This window comes from Chaetodon auriga, chromosome 9, assembly GCF_051107435.1.
Source record: "Chaetodon auriga isolate fChaAug3 chromosome 9, fChaAug3.hap1, whole genome shotgun sequence".
NCBI lineage: Eukaryota > Metazoa > Chordata > Actinopteri > Chaetodontiformes > Chaetodontidae > Chaetodon > Chaetodon auriga.
Window position 1 is genome coordinate 16,934,697 of NC_135082.1, and position 22,803 is coordinate 16,957,499.

The 22,803-nt window shown below is 42.3% G+C and overlaps 1 protein-coding gene across 1 annotated transcript in view; it reads right to left on the reverse strand.

Annotated features, from left to right (window-relative positions):
* Nucleotides 1-17,520, reverse strand: part of tsc22d3 (TSC22 domain family, member 3) — a 35,037-nt gene extending 17,517 nt beyond the window's left edge. Inside the window, exon 1 of the mRNA XM_076739661.1 lies at nucleotides 16,710-17,520. Within this exon, the coding sequence (XP_076595776.1) occupies nucleotides 16,710-17,050 (341 nt within the window). The 5' untranslated portion in view covers nucleotides 17,051-17,520. The remainder of the gene's footprint in view (nucleotides 1-16,709) is intronic.
* Nucleotides 17,521-22,803: the final 5,283 nt, after the last annotated feature.

Here is a 22,803-nt window from a genome sequence, read left to right on the forward strand (position 1 = left end):
CAGGTTCCCACACCCATGGGATAACTCCTGACTTATACACACACATGCACACACACAAAGCACACAGTCAAAAACAGCAAGTCATTATCTTTATTTTCCAGCCTGTGTGACTGATTGTCTTCTTCACACCAGTTTAATGACTGTGGTGTTCTCTCTTGGTTAGACTGTAATTACGGTCCAACCGCAAAGGAAGGAGCACAGTGTGGCGCCTGCAAGGTAACTGCCAACCTTTACAACATGAACACCCCTCAACAAATCATAATAGTAACAGTATGCACACCATGTGATTTTTGAAATATTGTTTGTTAGATTACACAGTGAGTAGCAAGCGACGGATTGATTTGGCTTAATGTATCTCTCCTCTGTATCTTGTCTGCCACCTTGTGCACAGTCGTTAGTCCTGCTGTCTGTGTCATTTGCTCCTCTGGTTGGTTTCTCTCACTCCCTCTCTCCTCTTCTCTGTCTGTGCTCCGATGCCTCCTCCTCTAACAGCTATTGTTGCCCTCGTTCTTTCACGCTGTCTCCAAGCCATAAATCCTATCTGACTGGCATGCTTCAAGACAGCCTAACCCTGACTTGAGGTAATTATCCTGTCTCTGACCTGTCGCGTCATATTCCTAGTTGTCTGGTACATGCTTACCTATTTCTGGCCCAGGTGTTGCTGAATATGTATGTGCGACTGCAAAGCTCAGGCGGATGCAAGGTGGGAGGGGTAAGAGTGAAGTCTCTGTTTACTCTGCAAGTGTACCTTGTCCGAGGTTTATTCCAAAATAAAAGGTGAACACACAGGGTCTCTGCCTGGCCATGCCCTTCTATCCTGAAACACACACTTTGCAGTAACAAAGGTGTTTTGTTATTTAGACTGCTTAGAAGAGACTGCAGATGATTAGCTTTGTGTGGCATAGCCCATGTTTACACACATATACATTTACACGAATGGAGTGTGTGAATGACCATCATGGGAAATACACATCACATGATTAAACAGGGCAGATTAAACCCTTCTTGAGATGCCAGTGGAAGTCAAGGAAATGGTGCAGGAAGTGAATGTTATATCTTTTTAACATGACAATAAAGCAAATCACACTTTGAGGCAGTATTTCTTCCATTTGGCTTAAAGGACACTGTGTAACTGTGTGACTACAGAATATTATCCGTAAGGTTTCTCTTCTATCAAAGCTGTACAAAATAAAAAATAACAGCCAGGACAAACGTGCAGAACAGTGGAGCAGACAGACACGCAAATTAGCACAATAACAAGAATCCATGCTATCGCCTTTCATCAGTTCACCAGATACTGTGTGTCTGCGCTCCGCAGCCTGAGGACAACCCCTCGCTTTGTATCAAAGACTGAGCAGAGAGCTACCAAACACCAAAACAGGAAAATGCAAAAATGAGGAAGAGAAAAGGAGAGGAGGAGAAAGAGGGAGGGAGGAGAGGGCTTTCACAGCTGTTGTTAGGCAGTGTTTCCTCTGATAGGAGGCTTTGGCTGTACTCCCAGTTCTTTAGATAAACTGTCAAAAAAACATGGTTACCTTGAGATATGAGGGGGGCACGCTGGTGTGTTTGCATTTGAGAAAGAGAGATTAATGTAACAAAGACATAAAATCTAAATGCTGAAGTGATTATCAGCAAGTTTTATTTGACCAGCTCTTCAGGAAAATGATGCCACACATCCAGTGCAAAACCTCAGACATACACTGTTGTCAGGCTTAAACACCAGTTTTTGAAGGTATGATATTTAATGTGATAGCAAAAAATGTGCAGGATAATAATGCCACTATCACTAAGCATTGTATTATAACTCCAGAAAGTAATAGTTGGGTGTGCCAGATCAAAACCTCACCTGTGTTTATAAGATGACACATCTGAGAGCTTGTTCAGTAGGATGTTGTGCAGAAGTAACAGTGCAGACATCTGCAAAATGTGTTAGCCTCTTATCATGGGATCAAGACGATAAGCAGAACCTAAGTCAGCTAAATCTGCCCTACTGCACGTCGCATTGTGTTCGTGACAGCAGGTGCCGTGAACTGTTTAGTTTTGTCACTGCAGGGTAACAGTTTTTAGGATTAATGTACTCTACTGTTGTTACCATTGTGGCTTTGCACAATGTGGAAACCAGTTTTAAACGCAAACCAGTTTTGAAGAAAGGAACTTACCACAGATCAAATACAAGAAAATGTCAGGTAACCAAGATGTGAAGGTATTGGCTTAAGTACGGATGATTTTGGTTCCACACTCACAGGAACAACTCAAAAGAAGTGATAGGATAATCATGGCAGTTATATAATGAGCAGTTCAACCTTATCCTGTCACAGATCTTAACGTGGCAATTCCAAAACTTGGAGCAACTCGAATGCTCGCTGAATGTTGGCCATCCAATTTGGACAACTGTATTTGTTGCCATCTGTTTCAATAAAATGCAAATGCCAGTTATGATGCCAACATGAGAGAGACAATGAGACAAAAAGACAGGCCCCGGGAGAGGTGCTTAGCAATGCTGCTTTCAATGCAATGGCCTAGATATTACTGCAGAAAACACACAGGGGGACAAGTACTACCTTGTCTGAATCTGATATCTCCTTCTAGAAAGCGTATTTGAATATGAATTGAAGGAAGTATTCTGCTTGTCTTTCTTTTTTTTTCTTTCATATCCACCCCTTGCTGGCTGTCATAGAATAACAGCAAGGGACTTTGTTTTTTTATCTGGGTGTTTCTCTGAATTTCCCACTGATACGCGCTACAATAGCATCCTTTCCCTCCTGAGGGCTGGGACGTGGGCCCGTGAACAAAAAGAGCCCTAGAAATACGACAAACCGCTCCCGCAAACCACTAAATGGATCAGATAAAAGCCCATTAAGTCCAATTCAAAACTGATGATCCTACTGGTTAAATCCTGGAAAAAAGTATGGAAGGATTGCCAGTGTTTTGCCAACATTTCCACTCTGTTGTGTCTGTCTGTTTGTTATGTAACCACTGGTGAGAACAGGTCTAGGAATCAGAAGAAGCGCTCGGCCGTCGCAGAAGCCCAACAGCTTATTCATGGTTGGAGGGTCAGAACATTCACCTATTGACTGCACCAACCCAAGACGACCTTCATCACCCACGTGTTAACTGGATTTGCCCTCATGCACATAGGTGTGAGACCGCGGTGTGGTTTGTTCCATTTCATGTCAAATCAAAAACTGGCTTGACTTGGATAAATATGTCTTTCTTTTCTTTCTTGCATGCAGTTCAGCAACTTGTTTCAGATCCATACATTGAACCTGAAAGCCGCTATATGCTAAATCAGCTACAACAGTTGTTTTAACTTTACATTCTGGCCCAAGAATCCTTCCAGCTCATCAAGATTCAAACGAGAACTAACATCTCATGACATGACTACTTTGTTATGTTCTATATGTGTGCCGTTTCCCTCCCACACACACTGTGACCTGCCACATGAGCAATCAAATCATGTAGCAATGCAATGATTAAAATTATGCTAAACAAGCCTGAGGGTGATGTATTAGTACAAACACCGGGTCTAACAGAGCCAGCATGCGGAACTCACAGATGGAAATGTGTAGAAGAGAAAAGAGTCATACACCTCACAGATGACCATGATTTCCTGTCAAATTCCTGTAGTTGTGAGCCACTGCTTTAGCAGCATGGACGAATAAGTGCTTAAAAAATGGTGGTTCTTTTTTTGCAAATGACACGTGACCTATGTCACATTCTTTTGAATTCATCTAATCTGGACTGCCAGAAACTGCTATTCCCTTGACTTGTTTAGAGGGACCTTTAGCTGTGACTTTAGAGGTGAAGAAGGGGTCAACTGTCAGTCTTCCTGCTCAGCTCGAGATCCTCCAAAGCAAAAGACATCCCGACTGATGCAAGAAAAACCTCCTGACCCGGACTAACTTCCACCCCGTCGGCTCACAAGTACAAAAAGGTTGTGACCTCAAGCGTTACATAAAGTCCTCTTTTCTCCCTCTGCCAGTGAGGTGCTGGCTCCACTTCCCCTTATAAGACACCTTGCATTCAGGCTTGCAATAAATAGGTCTTTGTGTGCATTGCAGGTCCCTGAAAGACTTGTGTGAGGGACGTGGATGGCAGCTTGGATGGAATCTGTGTGAGTGTGCAGTGTGCAGGAGTGTATGCACAAGAGAGGGAGACATTTAGAGCAATGGATGAAGAAAAGGGGGGAGGAGAGTTTCAGCATTTGTCAACATTCCTCCCAGAGTCCCACACTTTCTTGGCATTGGCCTCGCCCGAGCCCAGCATCAGACCTCTATTACTTTGCTCCAGAAGCATCTACATGTATTCAGAGGACGCTTGTTTAGCCTAATCCCAGAGTGTGTAAACATAGCAGCATGCAAACATAATGATGATGTGTGACCACATTCCTGCTCCATGACACCATACTGGAAGGAATGCAGAAAGAGGACATTTAATGTCACTGCTGCTAATTGCTCCTCATGATGGCAAAATAGGATGGCCAGGGCGTGAGGCACAATGCCCCGTCAGATACGACCGGCCCGGGCTGCTCCATGGTACGGCTGCCTCTTTTAAACACACTGACACAAAGGCAGAAGTGAGGTCTTGGACAGGATGCATCTTGTTATTTTCGCTCATTTGAGTCTGCCAGGGCCTCCCTCTCTATCTTCCTCTCTGCTGGGGAACAGCCAGAAAAAATCACAGACTCACTGAAACTTGGCACGTATCCATATGTTCATTTTTCTCCTTTCTCTCTCGCAGGCTCTTGTCTGCCAGAAAGGCATCCAGAGAGAGGAAAAAAGAGCTTGGCAGAACAGGTCAACCTTTTCATTCCGCCTCTACTGTCTGCCAGAAGGACCAAACTGGTCCTCTGTCCTGCGAGCTTCCCCTTTATTCTGCTGAAGAGGAGGACTGGCTTGATTTTAAGGGCCACAGTTGCATGCAATAAAATGCAGACATAGTCAGCTCTGTTTTTGCTGGCCTGTGACTCACCGTAAAAACTGCATTGTCATCACAGAAGAAAAATGGTACGTCTGGAGGTTTTTTCTTTATTGGTTTGTTTGGTTCTATCTTTCCGTTTTTGTTTTTTCCTTTCTCCAGATTCTTTCTTTCGTTCCTTCTTTTCTTTCTCACAGAGCCAACTGTGCAGGAACACTCAAGGCCAGTGAGAGTTTGGAAATTTGGACTCACCAGTAACAAACAGGAAGCCATATTCATTACACTAAAGTCAGAGTTTGATTGTGGTTCATGGGGATTTGCCAGTCATTTGGCCTTTTTCGAGCATGTATTCTGTAAACTGCAATTCAGAGTGGCAGTTATATTACATTCAGTTTCTGCCAAGCTCCGCTCCTGCCCTCACAGAAAAATATGTTTTCTTTATTTAGCAAAGAAGTTTATTGCATAATTAGATACATCTGATGAAACAAACTCATTGCACCAAGGTATGAGCAGGTTACTCAACATGTTCTCAACCCATTTTCCTACCTTGACAGCTGTGTGAAGTCTCACGTGTTTATTTTTCTCATCCTCTCATTCTCAGTGTTTTGCAAAGGCCCAATTTAATGATGTAATTATGGATGGCAGTACAACACAGGAGTTCCCCAACCGGGGGGTGGGGGGATGTGGCTGGTGGGGTGAGGTGACACATCTTTCGAAATGAGGTAAACACTTTAGAAAGCTTTAATTGGACTAAATGTTAAAACGGCACTCAGGTACTGTAGATTTAATTAAGGATATGATTGTGTGAAGGGAAGCAGATGTCGGAGACTCTGGTATAAATCCAATTACACATTTACTTTTAAACACCCACGCTACATAATTGTTTAATGGACCAAAACAACCTAATGGTGCTTAGCTGAGTTTGACATGTGCTCCCTGACCAAAAGTGTGTTCTTTTTGCTTCTTATTACCAAGCTCATTAACATTTTGCCCATTGCATGACAGGAGAGTCATGTTAGGGGAAAACATTTGGCTTTTAAAATTACACTTCCATCCTCAAGAGCTCAAAATTGTTTACTAGAGAACAGAGAACTGCAGTCAGGAAAGAAAAACACGGTATGTTGCCAAACTGCATATGTCCAGTAACTCCAAAATTAGAACATGTGATTGGTCCTGCTGCTGTAACCTTTCCTGTGGTCTGGAAAGCATGTCTTCATGACCTGTACAAGTACGGAGAAGTAACTGTATTTTTTCCCAGAGTCTCTAGGAGCACTTGTCAGTAATCAGCTGTGGCAACACCATTGCTAAACTCCGTCTAATACTACCCTGTGGGGGAGAATATATCGTAAGAGTGGTTTGTGAAAGTGCGTGTGCGGCTGTGTGTGTGTGTGTGTGTGTGTGTGTGTGTGCTCATGGATTTTTGAGAAGGCTGTACATATTTGTGTATGCTTTGAGCTGAGAAAAGGTGAGCTCTGATCTGCATCCTAATTTTCCTGCATTTAAGTCTTTTTCCCTTCTCTGTGCATGCGATTCTCTACTTGTGTAAGCGTGTGTGTATGCGTGTGTGCACCCAGGGTACATCATGTACCCAACCTGCGTGTGAATTGTGCCCAGAGAGGAATAAGATAGGCTAATGATAGGTCCGGCGCAGGCCTGCTCAACAAAAGCACTGTCTGGCTGCATTGTGCGGCTGGCTATTATGGTCGGAAAAAAAAAAAACGAGTCAGAGTGAGACAACAACACTTTGGGATTATGACACAGGTGTCCAGAGAGAAACAGAAGAAAGAAGCATCAGAATTAATTTGAAATGAAGTCTTCGTATGCCACTGGCTTTAACGGACACGACAGAAAATTTGTATTGTGATTATTACTCTTTCACTGCGGGTACATATAAAAAACCAGTCGTGCGTTTCCACATCCAGGTGGCTGAATTACTCCTTCCTCGTGGATGTGGAAAAGGACACAGTATGCTCATGAAAAGCATTTGTTTCCACTCCTGATCTACTGTTTCTCACCTCAGCCAAGCTTGAACTTGGCTCTTAGTCGCAGCATGGGTTACCACATTCTCACTTCTCATGCAGAGTTAGAAAAAGCCAGAGTGGGAATCCCATGCTAATGAAAACAGCACAGAATGAAAATTTTACTGCCCTCCAGACAGCAGCTTGGGTGGTATGGAGACTGCAGGGCTAAAAACTCCTTCAGCGCCGCTGCCTCCACACCATGAACTATACTGGAGACAATACCAATGTTTTCCAGCCTGACTAAAGCTCTGGTACAGCAGGCTGTCGTGTGCGAGCAGCAGCTTGATAAAGACAGCAAATCATAGTGCACTAACCCCTAATATCAAGCGTTATGTAAGAGGAATTACAGTCTAATACCTATTTAAAGAGTGTAATTATAACATATTGACTGTTTGAGATACTATTACTCACTCTCGCACAGGGCTGTGTGTGCCTGTGCGAGAGTGTGTGTGCGAGGGCAAGTGTTGACAGGCTGCCTTATTATCTTAATAGACGCCATAGCCATGGTCCAAACAGATAAGGCAGAGAGTGCAAGCCATGGCCACTCTGACCCCCCCCCCTCCTTTCCTTCAGACTTGCATAAGTCCAGTGGCTCCCAACTAGAACAACTGAGATGGAGAAAGAAAAGGAAAGAAGAGAGAGCGAAGGAGGAAAAAATGAGGGTAGGAACAGAGGGGAGAGATGTGGCAAATAAAAGAGGGCAGGACAAAGAGAGTTGCGCAAACATTAAGCTTGAAAGACGAAAGGATTTTAATGGATGGGTGGTACTGCTTTCCTCTTTTGAAGTATCTGTGGGATAATTTTTTTTTTAAGAATGCTTCCCTCTCTTTGTTGTTATGAAATATGACCCAGTTTGCACTTTCCAAAGTCATCTTACAGGTGTCTACACTCAGCTGGGCTGAAGCTTGCACTCATTTTGACTTCATGCTTACTTTTCATGGACTTGCTTCAGGAACCCTTCATGTTTGTGTGGCAAAGCAGAGCCTCATGGGCTTCAGTACAAAGAGTTTCTAACGGAAACCACAACGCTTCTCAAGACAAATTCTGCTCCATGACCACAACACAAAGAAGCCAGTATTTCCTTGACACTTGGATGTTGGGTATTTATGATTTATAATGACAGCATGATAGCGATCATAAAATAAGCATTAAGCAATCAGAAAACTCCCATTTCACAACCTGCAACGCTTGTTTTCACTTTCATTTAATTAGTCTGGTCTCAAGCTTCCTTTTAACTGCCAATGAAATTGGGCTTTTAAGATCTATTAAAAATATATTTAATGTGTTTTATGCAGTAACCGTACAATAAGTCAATTCTGGTGGTTCAAACGCTTCTTATCTCTCTTTCATGCATTCGTTGATTTGTCAAAATGACTCATTTTCCATGATTAGATAGTGGCAAATAAGTTTAGGACAAGGATGGGTTCAGCCCCTTCTCCAAGGGTTCTCCAGCATGTTTTGATGTTGAGGATTTGACTCCAATGGCCAACTTGATGTGTTACTTATAGATTTCTAATCCAGCTCTGGTACATGCTGTAGCTCCTCTCTCTGTCACTGAGGACAAAAGAGCTTAGCTGGATTCTGCTGTGGTGATGCATCACGAAAGACATAACGCTGTCGGTCACCTTTGAGTACTCTATGCTGTACGAGTACTGTAAGTGTGTTCATTTTTGTGTGTGTTTGTGTTGCCAAGGAGCGCGTCTTATGTTTCCCAGACAGTCAGATGAATCACTCATTCCTGACCCTTGCAGCTGTCATTGAGGAGAACAGGATTGGTTGATTTAAAGATTATCGGGCTTAATTATGAAAAAGATTTTTGCTATTAGGGTCATTATGGACTCTTTCTAACCCATCCCTAAAGAATTAGGCTGGCCATACATGTTATTGTCAACGATTCCCATGAGAAGACCAAAGCCAACAATCCATTAGTCCATCTTTCAAGATGTTCAGACTTCCCCAGCCTGTCTGCGCTGTCAGCCTCAGGCCCATCCATTGACGTAAATACTAACGGTTCAACGGCTGCAGCAGCACCGGGGCCTAGATACTGGAAGTGGCCCACACCAGCAAACAGTCGATCTTAACGCCCATAATTTTTTCCCATTCATTCTCTGATAGTTCTCATCACTACGGATGTAATATATTTTTGGCCACCAGTGGGGTTTTGGTGGCACTGTTGCCCCATTTATAAAAGTAGGACACCCCATTTTCACATTTGAGCCTGACTGACCAGATGGCCCTTCCTCTATTTGCATGTTATCGTTTTCAAAATCCCTTCGCTACAGGAAACAACAGCCTCCGAGCTAGTAACCTATACGGTGATCTGTGCTAAATATGGGAAGTTGGGCTAATGCTAACCTGGCCAAAGAGTCTGAATGTGAACGAGCTAGAAGCTGTTACCTTTTCTGCTGAAGGAATTTAGCCATTTTAATGCCAGGGCTCACCTCCCCAAATGTTCTACCAAGACAAGTTTTCAGCCATGGAGCTGGCATGCTAGCAAGTATTTAAGATGGTGTATGCAATCATTTCAGAATAAACTACAGCGCCCATGTTCATTGTCATTAAGGAACTCTGTAGCTCATTGTGTCTTAATAGTGTGACAACAATGGAGCTTTATGGCCCAGAGGATGATGAATATCAGGCTTTAGTGGCGGAGCCAACACCAGTCCTTGTAAGTAGGATCAGTTCATTCATGGGTTTTGTTGACAATAAAAAAAATCTTGAATAACACCTTAAACCAAAGAAATTGTTTTAAAAACTGCAGATTCTTAAAAAAAATATCTATTATTGACACTGTGTCTATGACTTGATCTAAATCTGAGGGTGCTGTTGTTTTAAAACAAAGTAACTCTGATCATGAGGAGGGAAGATGTCAGATTCTCTAAGTCATACAAACATGAAGTATCTTTGCATGGAACGAAACTTTTGCAGCAAACAAAGTGCACTGAAAGTGAATCAGAGAGAATCATAACGATAGTGATGAGCGTGCTATGTTGATCTTGTTGCTAGGCTCAACTGAGTGCGGAACCACAGCAGCATTGGTAAAGAAAGGGGCTGTGCACAGGAGGTTACATCAACCTATGGGTGAGGGTGTGTCTGTAGATTCCTGTGTTGGCACACACTGATCTCTGTCTGCTGAAGCGGATGGTGTGTGTTTGAGAGGTTAATGTATGCATGATAAACTGTGTGCATTCTTCCTAAAGACCACCAACAACTTGATCACCACTTTATAGACATCAGACAGCGTCTTCTCCTGTACTGAAGAGTACTAAACAGACACACACACGTATACACTTGCACATTAACCATTCAATAAGGGTTCCAGGCATCCACTGGCACGGCACCAAGGGCAGCCCATTCACACAGTCACAGCACAACAAGGCAGTAACTCAAGAGGTCCATTAAAAAGCCATTATTGTACATCCCTCTTTAAATTGGTCCTCCAGTGATAAAATCAGGCACAGGGCTAATTTGTGGTGCAAACACACTGAATATATACCAACATGGGTTTGGAAATCCAGTGAGTTCTAATATTATGAATAAATCTCATACTCCCTGAATGCCTCTTTTCCATCGCAGAAGCCTGTGTTATTGAGGAAACTCATAAAAACAGCCGTAAAATAAACACTTGTCATGACTTTTTGCTTCCTCCTGCCTCTAAAGAATGACTTCCTTTCGCTATAGAAAAAGGTTGTGACTCAGACATCTGCAGTTTACCTATATCTTAGAGTTGCACCGTCAACGGCACACTATTTTTAGCCCGTCTATGTTTTGTCTTTGCGCCGTCCTTCTGTCTGGCTGTTTGTCCACCTCTGGCTCTTTCTCTAGCCGTAGCTGTCCCTCTTCCTGCCCTGACATTGCTCAGACCTCGCCTTTATGGCCTTTGTTTGTTAGGGATTGGCTCCAAAGACTTGCCTGGCCATGAATCTGTTCTTCCACCCCGACGTCCTTCCCTTTGCCGCCTTCTCGTCACTAATCCCTGTTTTTTGTTTACACCCTTCAAGCCTGCCATCTGCAACCTATGAAGTTATGTAACTCTCTTCAAACTGGTGTAGGACACGTAGCTTTTCCTGTACACGTCACACTGTTGAGTTCTGATGTGAAAAAGAGCTCTGATTTTTTTTTTTTTTTAATATGGATTCATTGTCACAAAGGGTGTATTTGACATGTATAAGTCTTTTATGCGGGCAAAACTATGAGAGACAACAGCAACAAAAAGCCTCATTTAAAACTCGGCATGTTTCACCTCCCTCATGTGTCTACGCTGGACTTGATTGGACTTGATTACACTTGACTAGATTATACAACTCTTTCCTGAGAATTGGGTTGTAGCAGTGGAAAGTATGTGAAATTTGAATTTCAACACTTTTGCAGCAGTTTCACTCTGATCCCTACGCCTGTTGCAACTTGTAGCAGCTAAAATATAATAATTCACAGGCGACATTGCTGTAACTGTGCTGCATGGTCGTAATGAGTGTGTCCTCATTACACCCCAACCGGTGTGTCTGGGAAATGGGGCCAATTTTACAGAAGGACACAATACAGAGGAAGCACTGCTCTGTTAACCTTATCCCGACATCCTTTACATTACTGACTGATTTGTGTGCTGCCATGCCACCATAATGTTATCTGCAGAACAAGCCTGAATACAGTGGGTGGAAACAGGTCATTCACTCAAGTTTCAGCATTCAAGTTCTCGTCTCTCTCTTCTACACACTGTTTATTTTCATGTTTCAATAGAAACGCTAAAACTTGTAAAGCAATTAGACACAACAAAAGGGTGTGCTATGATCCCTGTTTGAGTTCTCCCAAGAATGTGTATCACTTGTGCAACAGGTCTTCTATGCAAATGGTTTGCCGTCAAGCACTCAGCAGGCAGAGCTGCCCTGTGCTGCTTTGACTGATACGAGATAATTTTGCAGGTGTGACCTGTATGTAAATTAACTGACCAGGTGACTCTAGGTTTATATTCAAGATCAAGAAGGTGTTGCCTTTTATTAGAATATAGGATATGAACACAAAGCAGAATTGATTCACTGTCATACTGTCATAGTATTTAGAGCTGTTAAACATACTTGGAAGGATTAAACATGGCACTTTCCATATCCTTCACAGCTGATCACTAAACGCAGGTCTTGGACTTCTTGTAGCAAAGTGATTTTGTGTTTTATATTTTGATCACAGACTGAAGCACAGTGGGGGTCTCCCGTCTCCACTTCACTGTGGGAGGGCTGGGTTGTGTTCAGTAGTCAACTGGACCAAAAGCCAAAGGCCAGCAATCACTTCAGGACAATGAGAGGAACTTTTACCACTGTAATGAGGCTCGGCTTTCAAGGTTAGACTGATAAATACTTCTGTCAGAGCATAAAATGCTCAGTCAGAGGCTGTTACTGTACAAGTGTATCATACAAAGCACAAACCTGGAGTCTGTGTACATGAAGTGAACCTCATCTCCAGACAGACATTTCTTGTCTTTCCCAATGGAAAATTCAGTCTCTTTTTCACTCAACAGACCTGAACCATGAAATGTATTTCATCCATACAAACACCAGGCAACTTCTCTCTGACACCTGGCCCTTTTGAACATTTTACTAACAAACTTTCTCAACTGGTTTTAAAACTCTTTCTTTTTTGCAGCTATAAGCCACACCACAACATTTTCTAACATTTAAGAAACAGATCACATCAGTTTGTTCTATTGTCTATAAACCTGGAATGGAGCTCTGTGGGCTAAAGGGTGGAAACTCCTCTTCAGGCCCGTCCAGTGGTCACATCAGTGGCTGCTCCAGAGAAAACCTATTTTATAGGGTCTATGACACTTTGTGACATCTTTGGTGCTGCTGCTAAGTTCTTTTACCTTTGAATTTTGACTATGATAAACAATTGTGTCTTCGCTGCAGGCTCTTCACCTCTCTTCACCCCGGTATGTGATGGTGTTTAGTGGCTGCTAAGTATCAACTGACTGCCTGGGGTGAAGGTGTGCAAGAGGACCCCTCTGATTCTAGCCAAGTGCAGCTCTCTAAGCCTTAAAGTACATCAATACATCTACTCTGGTTTTATCCTGGGGAAATCACGGATCCTGCACCCGTCAGGGCTCTCTGGTTCTAACACCAAAGTTAGAGTTCAAATGCTCCACTCAGCACATTTCTGCGACCCTTGAAACATTTACATAACAAGTTTGCTGGCCACTGCCGCTGCCTCATACTGATATTCAGTCCAAAAGATGCCCTGGCATGCGTCCTTGAGCTATGCTGAACATTTAATTCTGTTAACAAGTGGCAAATGTGAATGATGGCTGCTTGGCAGACTGACCACCCAGGGTGAGGTCACGGTATAAACCACGGCCAGACTTTGATCAGAAGCCGGGCCCTCCTCAAGCCAGTACTTGAAAAATGCATGACCTTCTGCAAACTTCAGCTCAGCCCACAGCTTTCTTGTTTCAACTGGCAGGATAAGACTGTGAGTACATGTGTGAATGAATGAGAGCGTTTGTGTTTCTGCATGAAAAACCAAAAAGGGGCACACGTGAAGTCAGTGTTTTAATCTCAGGCTGCCCACAAAAGCCACATGATCCGAGTCTGTGATTCCTTTTTGAGACGGAGAGGTTCAGGAACAACGTGTTCTGGCTAAAGACTCTGTTTGTCTGGCAAACAGCTGAGCTGGCATAGATAGATGCATGGTCACACTGGCCAAAGACATGGGTGAACACATTGCCTCTGAGCCAGAAATGTCAAACATATTGGCATTTAGTCAGCCAATCCTGTGGGTAATTCAGTCGTCTATACTGTAGACACAGTTTTCATAATAATGATCAAGATTTCAATACTGAATCAAATGTCTCAGATGTCATAATTGATGTTTAATTGACTGAATTAATCTTTGGTTAGTGAAGATTTGCAAGACCCTGAAACAGTATATGGCATCACGACTAAGTCTGAAAACTAGAGCAGAAAAAAACCCTTGTGTAACGTTTTTAACAAAGCCCTGCCAGCAGGCATTATTCAAGGTATCATACTGCAAACACTGAATGCAGTGAATAATACCTCACCTGAGTATTTGCAAGTACAACATCAAGTCTGAGGACTAGTTGAGAGTATGTCCTGAAATAAAAAGCTGTTTAAAAAAACCCTGTTTGCTCATCAGCTCTAACTGCCAAAAGGGAGAATAGTGTCTGTCTGGAGCAGCAGTCCTCACCCCAAACTTTCTTCATCCCTTGTTCTTCATCCTACAGTATGATAATGACACACCCTCGCTGTCATAAATAAATCAAGAACAGATTGTTCCTTCATTGAATAATGCAGCACCACAGCAGGAACAATATTGCCTAAAATGGTGTCAAATTAATGAGCATTTAAACAGCTGTTATGCAACTTAACAGATGGAAAAATGAAGCCAGGATGTGGAAGTCCTCCAAAGTGCCTATATGGGATGTTTTATTCAGACATAAATCACCCCCTGCTGTCTATTGTGGGTTGTCAGGAATTAAAAACAATATATATAAGCTGCTTTTTCCAACTGTCTGAGAGTTTGGCACTGATAAGAACTGACAACCAAAAGTGACAGTTTTTGGCTGTAAGGTCTAATCATTGCAGTGTTACTGCACAGTAAAGGTTTTACTTCAATTGTACTGTCTGTACTCACACAGTATCAATAATCCCCACAGCAGATAAGAACAGACTTTAATAGCCATAGCATATAGCAAAGTTAAGGCAGGTTAAATTTTAACTTCTCTGGATATGCTGTGGCAGCTCGGCTTGTGGAGAAATGTGATAAAATACTGATAATGCTTCCTGGCCAGAGAACATTACAGATATGATAACATCTGCAAACAACCGAATTAAAGATAACAAATGCCACAGCTATGTTCATTCCAGGTAACCTTTATCAGGATAAACACAATCACAGATCATTTATTTGACTAAATGAGGAATCTGGTTTTACCTAGCTTGCATTAATTAAAAATAAGGATTTCACATTAAATAGGGCAACTTATGGTGAAAAGTTGTACACAAGTTATTTTCTCAAATAATAACTTAAAAGTGTTAATGCAATTCAACAGCCTTTATATTTTTTCAATTGCTTTTTCCTCCAGTATTTGGTTGGAAAACCACTGTAACCACAAACTTAACAGCAAAAATTTCCCAGAAAATGTTAGTGGAAGAAGAACTTAGTAGTTGTTGTATTTCAAAATAGAGAAAATAAACTCAGAACAGCATCTTCTTGGGTATAAGAGTCAGTATGTAGGTTTGAGTATAGAAAACAGCCTGTAGACAAGAACTGGAAAGAGTGAAGGCAAAAGGTCAAGATTCCTTTAGCACACCACCAAACAGAAAAGAAAACCCGTCTTTTATTGCCAAATCATCAGATTAACGGTAATATGTCTGACATACATATCATGATCCTTTAACACATATCTCTGTTTTACTGACACAAATGACGACAGCTTCAGACTATACGACACTCAAAGGTGGCTCCTACAGTGATGACGCATTTGTCTTGTTTTCGTGTATGTAGATAGCTATACTGCCTATAGGTCTCCATATTTTACTGCTCCAATAACCAGACAGATCATATGTGATTACAGCTTTTCCGAGTAAGCACTGTACAGTAACTGCTGGCTCGGGTTCAGGAGTTCAACGACGGTCAAAACTGCAGCCGAGTGGAAAGGATGGAAACTGTTAATTTGAGGCTGAAGTCATTTGACAGTAGCTGCCAAACAAACTCTCCAACTGGCAGCAACTTTGTAGCAGGACACTCGCCTTCTCACAAACACTGCAGGGTGAGCTGCCAAACGCTGTTTAGAAAACAGCGTTTGGCAGCAATGGAGAAGGTGTAAGGCCAGTTTTAATTGACCTCTAGCAGTAAAAGATCATTTTAATTGAATCAATATGACAGGAGACATTTGTTTTAGAGTAATCTGGTGCTTTTCTAATGAGCTCTTTTTTTTTTAGGTTTGATGTTGTTTACCTCTGATCTATGGCTTTTTTCCCCCTACATGTCATGTTTTGCTGTTTTGAAGTAAAGCTCTCTTTAGCAGTGGGATTTAATTTGACAAATTTCTGTTTCAGAGTTAAAATACGTCTTAGAAATTAGAGTGTCCTTAACGTGAATAGCCTCACTAAATAAAACACATTATGGTACTACTACTGTACAGCACCTGCACATATCAGTGTATGACATATAGTGTCAGGTTATGTAACATATCATATATCCTGCATGAAACAAGGATGGTGTAGACGTGAATAGACACTGTGAGCTCCATAAATATTTAGACATTGTTGCATGTTTTCAATCCATATTCAAATGACCTTTGGGTGTAAAGTAATACAAAGTTTTCGGTGTTTATCAGGTAGAGAAATACAGTCAAATCCAATGTGACAATCAGGCCCACACTTTCATGTGAAGTCAGTAATAATGTGCTTTTCTGGAACACGATCAAAAGGAACTCCCTCATCCCAGCCTATACTTAATCCACGACTGTAAGCACTTATGTCAGCCTTTTTAGAAGAAGTGCTGATCCAAGAAACCTGATTAGTCAACATTAGCCATCTGGTTCATTTAAGCAAAATATGGCTCCTAAGCTGCACTCATACTCAGATATGATACATGCGGATCCAGAAAGAGATGAACTTTGTTCTGAATGTCTACAAGAGGGGCAAAGAGTTACTTTCAGTTCAAGATCAAATTTTATGTCTTAATGAAAGACCTTTTATATTCAGGCGTTAACTTGTCAGATAAGAAGGCACTTATCCGAAAAGTGAACAGCGGACATACCTGTGAAAGAAGAGCAGTATAGACAGCATGGTCTGGTCAATGTTGCTGTTGCAGATCCCCTCATTGAGCAGGAAGCAGGGGTCCCTCACCACCGATTCCAGGGAGTCCTGCCTCATGATGTTGTTCAGCTTGTCTGTGTTCAGGTTCTGGTACATCAGCTGGTTGCGGAGCTGGCGGAAGTGACTGACACTGGGGCTGGTGGGGCTTGCTGGTAGGCCCCCATTAGTACCGAGGCCCTGAGCCGGACTGGTGGGCATGGAGTCATCACAGCCATTGGCCAGGTCCAGGCAGCAGCTGCAACAGTCCAGGCCGATGGGCGAGCGGCAGTCATCGTCTGACATCTCGAAGGACAGGTGTATGAAAAGGAAAGGCGCCCAGGTAAAAAAGGGCAGGTGCAGGAATCTCAGTGAAGAATGAGGGAGACTGAGGTGTATGAATGAAAGACAGAGTGAAAGACAAAACAGTCAGTAACACGGTGTTTTCCTCAGCTCAGACACAGACAGGCAGCCTGGGCTGGTCTCCACTCCGGGGCCAGGAGGGCTAAATGGCAGGTTGAGTTCCTCCCTGAGAAGTGCAGTCACGCTGGTCCACTCAGCCTGCTTCTATCCCTGAGTTTCTCCTCCTGTGGCTCTGCTGCGTTTAGCCTTTTGTTCAGGGCCGACGCTGCTGCAATGTGTTGCTACTGTGGCAGGAGAGAGAGTGAACGCCCCACACACACACACACACACAAGAATAAACACTCACTCACACCGATTCAGCAGGAGTGCGCTTGAAAGCAAAACCCAGAAGCTGCTCGCTGCTTATCACTTTTTTTTCCCCCTGCACTTTTTTTTCTTTGGTCTGTGCGCCTAGAGACAGTGGGAGGGAGCTAAAAGGGAGGCGGGAGGGAGACGGAGAGGGTGGGGAAACCCTGTGATTGGTAAAAACCATTGCTGGTTGCGCACACATAGGCCCTCCTCTTTTCATTTTCAGCTTAGCACGCATTAAGGGGAAGGGAAATAGACAGAGAGGGAGTGAAGCATCAGAGCATGCTTGAAACATGTGCATTTCTGCCAGCTCCACCCTGCCATGCTGACAGCACAAGGAGTGGCTGAGTGAGGGAGGCTGCAGGAACACACACAAAGACAAGATAGCATGTCTGTGTTGCTAATTTGTGAAAAGAAGAACAAACAAATTAATGTTTCCAGTCGATGTCGGTTGCCAGCACGGCATTTCGCTTGCTTTTCAGATTAAAGGAAGTATTGCTTGTGTGCTTTTTCGCCTGCCTATACTAAATAAGTATTTATATATTCAACACTAGCGCTGGCTTTTCCATTACGTACTTCAAGATTTCCTTGTTCAGGAATGTTAATGGGTCTGAACAGTCATGGGAAATGTTTGTGTACATTATATAAAAAGGTGTATAAAAATAAAGTTGCCTTTAGAAAGACAGCTCCATTATTATTAGCCTGCACCTGACAATAAGAAAGTCATGGGTTCGGATTTACTAACCAGCAGGGGCCTTTCTGTCCGTGAGACATGCATGTTCTCCTCGTGTTTGCTTGGGTTTCCATTGGCTGCTCTGCTTAGTGAAGTTGGAAACTTTAATTTGTAGGAGTATTTTGTGAATGCAAATGGTTGTACATATGTGTTTGCCCTGAGTTAGACTGGTGACCTGTCCTTGGTGTACCTGCCTCTTTCCCAGTGTGAGCTAAGATAAGCTGCCCCCCCGCAACCCTGCACGGGTAAGAGGGTGCAGATAGGTTAATGGATAGCAATACATATTGACAGTAATGCTGTACAACGATGTTTATTAAAGAAAAGTGAATGTCAGGATAAATATCCTGTAATATATAATGTACATTGATGTAGTTTGTGTTACTATGCATGTGGATGTGTGTGTGTGTGTGCGCGTGTGTGATGTGAGCGTGAAGGTGAGACAGAGACATTGTCTGTGTGCTCTCAACTTGCACAGTAAACACAAACATCATCTTATCAGGCCTCGTCTGTGTTTGTTTATGATTTTGTCAATTTCCATATCTGTTCCCAAACATTTTTCGATTGGGTAAGAGCATGCTGTGTTCTTGTCCTCCAGACGAGAGTTTCACAAGCCCTGGCAAATACCGGGACAATGTCATTACAGCCATACAGACGGCTCCAGGAGGAATGCGCTGCTGAGTCGCTGACCTCGGCCGCTGACCAACAAGTGTACTGCATGCTGTCTACAGATGGCCGGTCATGCAAGCACACAACAACAAGATCATTACAAATAGCATGTCTTACTCTGAGGCATGCTGCTGTTTCTGCTGCAGTAAAAAATGTCACACCACGCATTGTTGGGTAGCAGTGGGATCAATTAAGCAGAGAAAATGACTGACTATTGCTTTATTGAGTGTGTAATGATGTCCTCCGGCAGCAGGGCTGCTGTAGTTTGGTTCATGAAAGGATGGGAATGGGGGCAGATTTGAGTGGAGGAGGCCCTCTAGTGGCAAACTGTTAGTATAGTCACTGATGTAGAAATCATCCTCTGTGAGCATTTTAAGGGAAAAACTTTCTACAAAAAAGATTAAAATAAATAAATAAATAAATTCCATTCCTCTGTCTGAAATGTCACAATTTGAAAGTGAAACTTAACTGAAACTGATCTAAAATATCTCTGGACTGTATACTGTGAATTCAAGTAATGCTAAATTATATACAGTAAGCCTGTGGGATACAATAAGCTTTTGTGGGTTTACTGATGGAGATGAGGAAGAAAATGGTCTCTGCAGTCCAAAAGTAAAAAGGTAACCAAGCTGTACATAATTACTGACTGCATTCACATGCTTTAATTCTGAATTCAAGAATTGTTATCTAACTTCGGTTGTATTTTTGCGATTTTGGGCACCATTGTTGTGGATGAATATGGCATTTTACTCACATAAGTCCTCTGCCCTCACTGTGAGTGTAGGCGCACAGCCATGCAGCCAGAGCCGGAGCTGAACACGCTCCCGGCAAAGGTTGAAGACAGGAGCTGGCCTTTTCCTGGAAGCGCTGTGAAAACAATATTGGACAACAAATTCAGTAACAGGGTTTACAAATCAGAAAAAAAGAGGTTTTGTTACTGTATTAGCACAGTAACAATGAAGCTAAATTTCTGCTAGTATACACTCTGTCAAACTAATTACATGGTCTTGATGCCAGTTTCACCAGTGAAAGATCAGCATTAGAGCAACAATTTGACATTTGGGAAATATGTTTATTTGCGGTCTTGCCAAAAGTTAGATGAGAAGATCAATACCACTCTCACACTTGTGTTAAATATACGAATAGAGCCAAGAGCCAGTTATTGGAGACTCCAGGCAGTTACGGCCACAGCCAAGAAATAATCCTTTGTAAAACTGCAAATCGTTGTTTTTACACCTTTGGACAGATTAAACAAACAAGATATAAAGTGTTAATTAGTGAACTCAGAGGGCCGAGCTAGCTGTTTCCCCCTTTCCAGTGTTTGTGCTAAGCTAAGCTAACGGCTTCTGGCTTCAACTTCATATTTTAACAGACAGATATGACAGAAGCACAACAAAGTAAGTTAATCTAGCAAACAAACATGTTGCATCCACAAGAGCAAAGGCACAGAGAATAAAATACAGAATATGTTGGCCCAACATTAAATTAACAGCTAGTGCTACATCAAATGTTGCTTTAGCAGCACCTTAGCCTCAGGCAGCTAGCATATAATGGCTAACTTGGCAGAAAACTGGTCACATTTTCAACAAACGTACAAATCAATAATCACAAAATGGCTGCAATGAAAATAGTATCGACTCATAAAGGTTCAACAAGGACATTTAGATGGTCGATAACAGGCTGGATGCCACAAAGTCAGTTAAACTGTAACTACAATGGAACTGTGCCAATCATGGCTACTGCCAACAGACACTCAACTGAAACCAGCTGCTGGTGGCAGGACAGTAAGAGTAGTGAGGACACGTCAGCATTACTGGGACGGAGTCCAGTGCAGGAAGACGGGTGAGCCAGCTAATCATGCAGGTTGTAAACAAATTCCCAATTTAGACGTATTATCTTCACCACTTACTTGATATTGAAACTAAAGGTCAGTGTCCCTGAAATGTCAGCGGCAATCATCCATCGCATAGAAGAAATGTAAAACTGTGGCATACTAAGCTGAACTTGCAAAAAATGGAATAGGAGTTTGCAAGAGACAGTACAGAAAGTAATTTAATTATTTGCCTAATCATCTGCACTGAATAAACTGAAATCTTCTACTTGCACTTCGCTCTATGACCTCAATCTCTTGCACTTTCGCTGCACCCAATCAGTGATGTCACACCAGGTGACTTGCCTTTGACAGGTGATAGAAAGCACCTGCTTTCGCATCACTGATTGGAGGTACAAAATGCTTGAAGCTCTCACCCTATAGAGAACTGTGTTAGCAGCTTCATTTCTGTGTAATTCTGTGTGGATTCTTCGTTTTAACTTTAAAAGGCATGAAAATTGATTCTAGCAGATTTGACGCATATGTATTCAGATTCAAACTTACTGGCAGCTGAATTCGTGTAATACATATTGCTCTTGCTTCCCTGGCAGCTAGTTTTGGGTGATATTTTTTTGTCTGCTGAAATGCAGCCTGCGCTAAGCTAAATGATGCGGACAGTCAATATAAATTATTAATTCTGAGGAGGATTGCCTCATACAGGCAGACTCCCACAGCTGTCTAATCTAGGTCAGTGAAACTAGGATAGTGAAAGCTCGTTGCTATCAGTAGCACATTCCTAAAATCTGTCCAAATAACCCCGATAAGTTCAGTCGGGCCACGACACACATAACCACATTCGGTTCTCATGTGCAGTTAGCAAGCAAACAAGTGATAAGGGACATGCGTTGCTGATGTTGTAATAATGATTATTTATTCTCATAAATGAATGAATAATTTTGAACAATTATGATGATAATCAATGGTTACAACATATTGGCATGTACATTGCATATCACCACAACTGCAAATTCTTTTCTTTCAGCTACACAAGGAGTCGATTGTGCGGTCTCATTCTTATGAGGGAGAGTTTGTTATCAGGAAGCTTGGACTTTTTTAGGAATTCCTGAACACTAACATGAATCATATCAATCAATAAATCAAGATTAATAAGTCTTGTTTCAGTCAACATTTACCTCCATATTTTAAAGTTTAATCTCTGCTAAAATATTATGGGTTCCTTGAAGTATCTAAACATTGAAAAAGGGCTAAAATTTATTCTCAAGGCTGTAATTAAGAAAGGTAATGGAAATGTTTGTATAAACAGCTGTTTGGTTCATGAAACACTCTTGTACTGTAGGTCATTTTAATGCACTGAAAATGTTTGAGATTTACTCTAAGTCTGTGTACTTATTATGTTAAAGCCCTTTCACACCGCTGTGCCAGACGTCAGGACATCGTTTCCTCTGCTTGGTCACAGGAACCCCATGTGTGTGTATGGGTTGGCACGAAAGCGGTGCAGGTGAAATCACACCCTCAGCACTGGGGCAAAGTTGTATTAGGTTCATTTCCCAGCGCCCAGTAATTTATGAGAAGTGGAATTATTGTTGGCTTGTTTACTGGAAGGAGTTTTTATAGGCTGCCAGTTACCAAGTCTGGCATCAGAGTGAGTCAAAACAAATCTGATTTATATCCCTTCCTATAATTTTTCCTGAATATGGTGTCTTAATTCCTGTGTCCCAACATGTGCTGTACAAAAAGCATTAGTCCAGACTTTGCTGTTTTACGCAAGACTTTCCTGGCATAACTGCTGTCTTCAGACATCAAGACAAAAATTGCGCTCTCATTTCTAAACCAGTCTGGGGGGAAAGAAAGTCGTAGCTTAGCATTCCCACAGAGCTCACAAGTTGTGTCCTAGTTTAAGTGATAGCAAAGGTAAGTCTCACGGACAGACTGGACCAGCTCAGCACTGCAACCAACATCAAACATTTCCTAGCTTGACACCAGACTGTTGCCCTCAAACAGCTGACAAATTGCAAATACCTGTGAGAAACTGGGGCAAGTTTAGCTGATGCCCGAGTTTAGAGTACAAGAAATGATTTTTCATTTCAGCACGTTATAGACAACTAGTATACAGATACC